This window comes from Chenopodium quinoa, unplaced genomic scaffold (genome assembly GCF_001683475.1).
Source record: "Chenopodium quinoa cultivar QQ74 unplaced genomic scaffold, ASM168347v1, whole genome shotgun sequence".
NCBI classification, from domain to species: Eukaryota; Viridiplantae; Streptophyta; class Magnoliopsida; order Caryophyllales; family Amaranthaceae; genus Chenopodium; species Chenopodium quinoa.
The window spans coordinates 2763058-2771360 of NW_018744718.1; the positions used below are offsets into that span (position 1 = coordinate 2763058).

General features: G+C 36.2%; 1 protein-coding gene across 1 annotated transcript; it reads right to left on the reverse strand.

The window, feature by feature from the left end:
* Nucleotides 1–915: 915 nt before the first annotated feature.
* LOC110703383 (magnesium transporter MRS2-4-like) lies at nucleotides 916–7370 on the reverse strand. Its single transcript, XM_021881184.1, has 4 exons — nucleotides 6863–7370; nucleotides 5162–5604; nucleotides 3702–3980; nucleotides 916–1412 (listed from the first exon to the last, which is right to left on the reverse strand). Exons 1-4 carry the CDS (start codon nucleotides 7197–7199, stop codon nucleotides 1134–1136), a joined length of 1338 nt encoding a protein of 445 aa, XP_021736876.1. The 5' UTR covers nucleotides 7200–7370; the 3' UTR covers nucleotides 916–1133.
* Between the last annotated feature and the right edge of the window lie 933 nt (nucleotides 7371–8303).

Consider the following 8303-nt stretch of genomic DNA (forward strand, 5'->3'; position numbering starts at 1 on the left):
TATGCCTCGAGGTTTAATAGGCCTGTATACCTTAATTTGGATGCTGTGACTATTTAATATGCAAGTATTTAATGTGCATTTAAGAAACTTACACATAAGTACAGATCTGGTCTCAACTCCTGTTGTTAAGACCAGTTTGTTTCAAGGATTTGTGTAGGTGATACGGAGTATTTGATTAAAAAAATACTTAAGTCTTTGAGGATTCTTGCCCTTCTATCACTTAAATTCTACAGATCAATGTTTAAGTAATAGGTCCCACTGCGTCCATCTTTCCATTTATGTCATAGAGGTGGTGATCTGGTCATTCAAATCAATTTAAACTAAATTAATTTGGGTAAGACTTGCTTAGCCTTACTTTCGATTGGTTCCTCATTTTTATAGCCTATATGCTTAGTTAATAATTATAAGTATTGGTAACATTTATAATCAGGTCATTCAGGTCGGGTCAAATTGAGCCAAGTGATTTTGGATAGAATCCATGTTTCAAGTTGGGTATTGAGTATAGTTCAGTTTTTCCAAGTTGATATGTTTAGATTAATATTTGGTGAATTCATTAAAGGTCCAAGTGAAAATTAGGAGAATTTAACACAGTAAAAAAATTATACTCCGTTTTTGTTCTAGCTTCTAACTAGTCTGCAGTCCCTCGACACTTACCAATCAAGGTGAAAACCAAAATGAAAGACACTAACTGAATCGTTGCAAGGCCAATCTTTGGTTATCTTGGTTAGTCACTAGACCTATACTCCGCCCTATGTTTTCTCAACACTCAACAGAACCAAATTCTGCCAGTGAGTAGAATTGAGCACATGAATCTACTGTCAATACAAAGATCCACCTGTGATAGATTTAACTGCCAGCCCAGTTCACTAAATTTTTTTTTAAAGAGAAGCACTAAACTTCAGCAACTTGCAAAAATAGACAACAGAATGGCAGTATATATCATAAACAGAGACATGTAACTTCCAAATAATTCAGTGTTCAACGGAGACGGATATCCAGTAAGAGGTTTCATTTTCCTCATCAAGGTAGTTCTTATGCTATACATGATGGAATATTTAAAATTGACAATTTACCTTGAGATAACTATGCTCTATGGTCATAAACAACAATTACAATGTAAACAGGGTCAAGACTCAGGAGCCAAGTAGCTTTTTCCACCTGGCGTATCCTAAAATCAGGAGAAAAATCAGAAAAGAAAAGGCAGTGCCACCTCCAATAACGTAGCCAAATATACCGTTTATATTATATAGGCTACATGGTATATTCATGCCAAAAAATCCTGCTATGAGGGTATCAAGTGCTATTGCAAATGATGCAATTGTCAGATTGAGCTGCAATTGAATAAGTTCGTTACGCTGGTTGTCAAGTTGGATATTCACATAATCTTCCGTATCGTCAATGTATTCCCTTACCTGCAGCATATACATGGTTATCAGATAACTAAAAGAACATAATGACCCGCAAACACTTCTGGGAATCATTCTTAGTAAGCGAGAAATACAACTCAGGACAGAAGAATTAAGCAGTTTGGCACTTTCAGCAGTTCAATTTTAAGTGAGACAAGAAAATTACAGATAATTTAAATTAGTGTTAGTCTGCCACAATTCTGACTCTGACAACTCAACTCTCTCGTAAAAACATACAAAGTGTGTTGAGTTGTTGACAACCACTATGGTCAATGAGGTTCATCAAATGGTAGTTTAAGACTTAGCTTACATTCAATAAGAAAACAAAATCATCATGGGTTAATTACTCCCAGAGGTAGCAATCACATTGTTCTAGGTCAATTTTATTCGGGTAAGACTCGTTCAGGTTGAATCGGGTCATTTTATGTTCTATTGCCAATATGTAATTTTTAATAGAATAATCAATATTAAAAACAGTGATTACTAGGTTGGTTCGAATCAGGTAGAGTACGGTTTCGGGTGGGGTAATCGGGCATGGTTCGGGTTTTAACAGGTCTAATCGCATCTCTTACTCCCCCAAACACCCCCCCCCCCTCTCAACCAACCTTAAAATAAAAACGACTGTCAGAGGAGGGATTAAAGCATTACGGGACACGTCACATCAACACCAAAGCCTACCAAGATTCATAGATCACAGTATTTCATTAAAGAACTAACATGGCTACATCAAATCAATAAATCTTTTAGGAATCATTGCACAGATAGGTGCGCATATTTATATTTATAATAATGACAAGCAAATGCCACCAAAATTAGCAAAATGTCACCCTTAATATATAATAAACTCTCACATGCCACTTCATCAAATAAAATAAAAATAAATAAATTAAAAAAAAAAGATACCTTTTCTGATTGCTACATCAATAATAATTTTAATCAAATATCAAATTGGTTTCCTTAATCAATTTCGATCAATCACAAATTTCAGCACACCTAATCAGAAGATTGTTGATACATCATACATACTCCATCTGTCCCTCTAAAATTGCCCCAAAGGTTAATTTTTATTTTTCGAAGACTTCATTGAAGTTTTGGCAAGTGAAGTTGTTCTTTTGTCATTTTCTTAGCCTGTATCTCATAGCAAACCCAATGGGACAGCAACAAGAAAACTGGGATAAAATTAGAGGGACAGAGTGAGTGCTAACCAAAGATCTATCCAGCACTAGCTAACCAACCAGCAACAAAATATTTAAAATAACAAAAAAAATAAAGGACCCCTAGGTCCCCTACAGGCTACATCACACCAGGTCCATACAAGTAACGGCAAAAGAGCATACATGATGCTGCCATATAAGCAGCAAATACAGTGAGAAAAGGAGCCCCCTATTCCACTTGTCCCCGGCCCCCACAGTAAATTAAATAAATAAACAAACTTAGTGCAGCTCCATAACAATCTGTCAGTTTTCATTTTTTCAAGTACACCAGCTTGGAATTTTAGGCCTAATGATTGTCCTCCCTCCTCTCAACAGGGTAACAGATGAAGAGCTTCTCCAGTCTCCACTAGACACCCCCCCCAAAAGAAAAAAAAAAAAAAAAAACAAAACATGGATGAATGTGCCAGCTTTTTCTCCATCTCATTCTTAAGCTGTGGAGTAACTTCGTCAATTTTCGGACTCCATTTTGACTTTTACAGACTTGTTTCAGTCATAGAGAAAATCACCTAATATACTCCTCTTGTTACCAACACCATTTGCGAATATTTTGTCCTCGTAAATTGTAATTGATATGTAATCCTTTAGTCTAATCGCCTTTACCAAAATTCCCAACCCCCTCTCTAGCTATCTCGCATATAAGAATTAATCCCAAACTCCCAACTCCCATATTTTTTAGAATAGCAAATACCTAAGGGTTTAAAAAGAGACTTTACAATACTTTATGGGTTATAAGAGATTAAGAGCATACACAAGACATTAAAAACATAAAAATATGATGATACCCTCCTGCCCCTCTCTTCGCCTTTTCTTATCACAGAAAAGAAAAAGGAAAAAAAATAGAACCATGCAGAATTTTCGCAGGTACCAGAAAAATCAAGATGAAACAATGCATATACAACCTTACATCCCCTCAAAAGCACAGGTAAAATTACAAGTGCTAGCATACCTATCTCAGCACACAAATTACTTCACCAAAAAGAAAAAAAAAAAAAAAAAATATATATATATATATATATACACGATTGCATGTAAACAGGAAAAAAAAAATGCTATGGTCTTCCACAAATAGAGCAATACTTACAGACAATATCTTGTTCCTAGTCCCATCCAACTGCATGAAATAAGCCTCCAGTAACATCTCAAGATCTTCAACATCATCATCCCAGTAGTTGCTGGTCATTATACTTCCACTCCGATGAGAGCTGTTCCGATGAAGAGCATGTTGTGACGGGACAAGGGAATGTGATGCAGCTGAATTCATTAAAGCTTCAGATTGTTGATATTGAATCAACTTTCTCGTAAGATATAGATGAGCCATATCTTCATTATCATCCAAAAGATGCTCAATTTCATCTCTTACCTTGAAAGATTAGGATTTAAACTTATTCAGAAGCTGAACACAACAATACAGCAGTAAGATAATATGGAGGATTGTTGACAAGAAGCTATTGATTAAGATGAGTAACAAAAATATATGTACAATCCATCATAAAATCAACACTGTAGCATCTTTACATGTATATTATAGGTTAAAAGGCGGATTAAGATGTGACCACTGACCACAAACATTGTACATCCAAGAATGTAATAATTAATGATAAAACTCATTTAATATATTTGTCGAAGGATCTACCATAAAAATTGAAAAATAATGGATAAAAGCAAAGATTGTGACCAAGACAAGTGACAAAGACACGATGTAACAGCTGAGTTCAGAAACAGCAAAAAAAGTGGCATGTAGGCTGCAGCAAACAACCTTTACCTTGGCTTTAATAGACACAATAAATTCGTGAGAATTGCAAAGGACATTTACCCCAAAAGTCTGATCCCTAGCAATTTCATAAAAAGATAGAGTTTCCAATAAGTCTGATCTAGCAACTTTCATGAAAGATAGAGCTTCCAAATAAAATCTGAAAATAAGTGCTGGCAAGGTGGGCAATTAATGAACAAGGTACAACATATTCAGCAGTGCAGCACAGATACTCTAACAAAAGAAATATCACAATCACACTACACAGCACTGCCAAGAACTCAAAAGACAACTTTCCATAAGTGTATTGGCTGTATTGACAGAATGAATCAAGCTTTAGGTGACATTGAATTTGAAAAGCAAATCCACGACGTCCAAAAGGTATCTAACGTTCCATCTAATAAGAAAGCATCTAGAACAGAAATTCAAGACATCGGACTAGAAAAAAGAGCTGTGACCTACCTAGAATCCTACACAAGTAATCCCCATGAGAGCAAGAGCAGTGAGCACTCAAGTTGGGAAGTTCATACTCTGACTTCAGTATACAAATATAGAGATGATATAGGTGTATTTGTAAACAGATCCTACAGAGGATGAAAGATTAAATAAGTTTGATAATACTCTTCTTTCCCGGCTATTAATTTGGCTATGGTTCCACAATGATCACATACTAATTCATCTACATCACAACATGCCTACTAGACAAGAAGTAATATGAAAATACTTTCACTGTACAGAAAGGTATCCAACTGTAAGATTTTAGAAGCATAGCTCAATTCAGCGTTTATTACCTTTTGCACCCGAGCAAGCAAGCGGGTGAGATTACTCTTCAAGCTCCTCACACGTTCAAGATTCTTGGTACTTACGTTTCGAGCCAATTCATCCAACACAGGATAAGCATGCTTCTCAAGCTCAGCAACATTGGAATCCAAATAAGAACAGACCACCTCTAAGGCAATTTCTAGCACCTGGAATTCAAATGGAAGCTCCTGCTGCTCACCTTCAACAGCTTCAGGGGTACGTGCCCACTGCGCCTCAGTGGAACGTACTTTATTATCACGATCATTTACAAGTTCTGATTTATTCATAGCCTGATTCTTATGAGGAAGCTGTTGCCGAAGCTGATCCACGAAAGGAAGAACCTCCTGGCGAAGAGGCTCAAGTAAAAGCACCTCTTCAGCAGTTACTATGGCCTTGATGAACTCTAAATTGACAACCATGGCTCTTTCTCTAGCTGCCAAAAAAGATACAGGAAAAAAAACATTACTGAGCTTGATCCTCCTAATCCATCCTATAAGATTTAAGTCAACAATTGCGTGTAACAGCATTGTTTACTTATACTACTATAAGACAAATTCAAATAGAAGGAAACTTAAGCTTATAGCAAAACAGCAAACCTATTATAAACTTACAACTCATTCATGTCAAAATTAAATCAAATCATACCAAAGTTTTGTGCAGAGTTTCCATTTACTTGTTACCAAACATCTTTGATTGCTTATACATAAATGCTTTATTAAAGTTTTGATTATACACATTGCCAAATCTAACAAGATCCTACTACATAATGTTTATTATAATACGTAAGTGCAAAATACGGTCAAAACTTAGTCAAATCAATACATCTGAACAGAAATATTTGGACTAACAACACTAAGTTAACAGGTCAGCCCATTGCTCAGTTATTAACCGAGTAATGTAACAAGATAGTTTCTTTACCCACTATAATATGACAAATGATGGAAATACTCCCAGTGCCTAATATACTAGCCAGCCTTATTTTGCTATCTTAAAGGAACAACTGAAATACTCCCTCCCGAACAAAATTTGAGCAATAAGATTATATCCTCTAATCAGTAATGAATGCATATTCAACCAGTTTTCTTGCATAACACACTTTCAGTTATATCTTTCACGCCTTCACTAGCTGATTAGCAATCACTCCCCGTGCCCTAAGTATGTGTAGTTCGATTCAAGACCGGTTAGCTATTGCATTGGTGTTCTAAAGTGACAAGCAACAATATTTTTCCAATCCAAAGAAGCAAGCATTAAGGAAATTTATTAGTTGATCAAAGTAACAATTGACAAGTAATTAGAAACAAAATCAAGATACACAACTCCCAATTTAGAACAAAATTAAACCCGTGTTAGTTATTCCATTGGTATTCAAAACGCGCTAAATTCATTGCATTAAGTCACACATTAAGTGGACACCTACATCAAAATCCAGTTATAATCAACTTTGCATAATCAAAAAAAATAATTCCACAACATTATACTTATACCACTATGGTAATTAACGATTAGCTCGCGATTAGACTGCCTCACACTAATTTATTGCGAGACATTAAAATTCAAACTTACCTCAACAAACAAATAAAAATAGATCAGTCAACCATTAAATAAACTCTAATAACCTCAAAATAACACAAAACAACATAAAATAAATCAAAATCATCACAAAAAACCAAACAAAAAGATGAAATTAATACCAAGAATATTAGAAGATTGAGAGAAAACAGGCCCAAGAATCCTCAAATCTCTCGCCGGAATCCCAACACGCTTAATAATCGAACTCTTATCCCACTCAAACAATTCCGACTCACCAAACTTATCGAATTTCATCCATAACCTCGAACCTCCCATCTTCTTCTTCACTTTACTACTACTCGCAACGACAACAGCGTCGGCGGAAGATCCGGCAACTTCATCGGTTTTCGGCGTCGGAACAATTTCAATTCCCGAGGTTTCCGGCGACATCATAGCCGGAAGTTTGCGATTCCGGCGACGAGAGAAACTCCGGCGGAAAGAGAAAGGGTTCTTCCCCATTCTCTCTCTTCCTGAGGAATTGGTAGGCTTTCTCTCTCCTCAGAAAGTGGGATGATTGCGTGAATAATCTGGGTTATTTCCGACGGGTCGGGTTTGTCTGCCATCAACTCCAACAAAAGTCGCCGAATATATTTTTTGGGTGTTGGTTTAAAAATGGATTGGATGTGATTTGCGCAAGATAACTACTTTCCTTCCACCCTAATTTTTTAAGTTGGGAGTTTTGGAAGTGGACCATCTTCTGATTGTTCGTTTTCGCCGGGAACTGTTTGCGATAATGTAACTTTTACTTGTAACTTTGAATATTTTAGATCTCACAAATAATACGTAAATTAACAGAGGGTTGGAGGTAGTATTCAATATTCTCTTCATTTTTCTTTCAAGTGTCTCATTGACAATTTAAACAATGCTTATGAATTATATATAAGAAAAAAAAAATTGAGTGCTAGTTGGAATCGTTGTAATGAATAGATTATTAATATTTAATTATTATAATATACTTATTGATGAATTAAGATTTTATTGGTCAAAGTTTTGCATCAGCATGTGTGACGCATCACTATGTGATACGTGCTAAACTCTAATTAGGCACTTACAACCAAGGGAATATAAAAGTATACATAGTACGAGTAATATAGTTATATAGAAAAGAGGGAGCCCCATCAAACTTAGATCAACGAAGTTTGTTAGTCTATTGGTCGAATTGTAAATAAAAACAACAATGCAAGCTCAAGTTCATATGCTGAGTTAGATCATCCCCTTTTTCTCTAATGAAATAAACCCGGTCGTCGCCACCACCTTCCTCCATCTTCTCACCAGTGAAGCACCATTTCCTCCGATATCCTCCATTTCCTCTCCAAAACCCACTACCGCCACCACCGATCTCCCTGTTTCCTAGTCGAAACCCATCATCGCCGCCACCACCATCTCTTCGTCAACTTGCCTATCAACCATGACGCACATCTTAAACGCCACTTCGCGGCTGTAAATTGTCCGTCTTACAAAAAGACACTCTATTAGTAAAGTGTGTAAAACTATAAACCGACCCGTTAAAACAAAAAGACAAAGCATTTTCGGCGAGTCTGATGGCTTTGTCGCCCCTTCTCC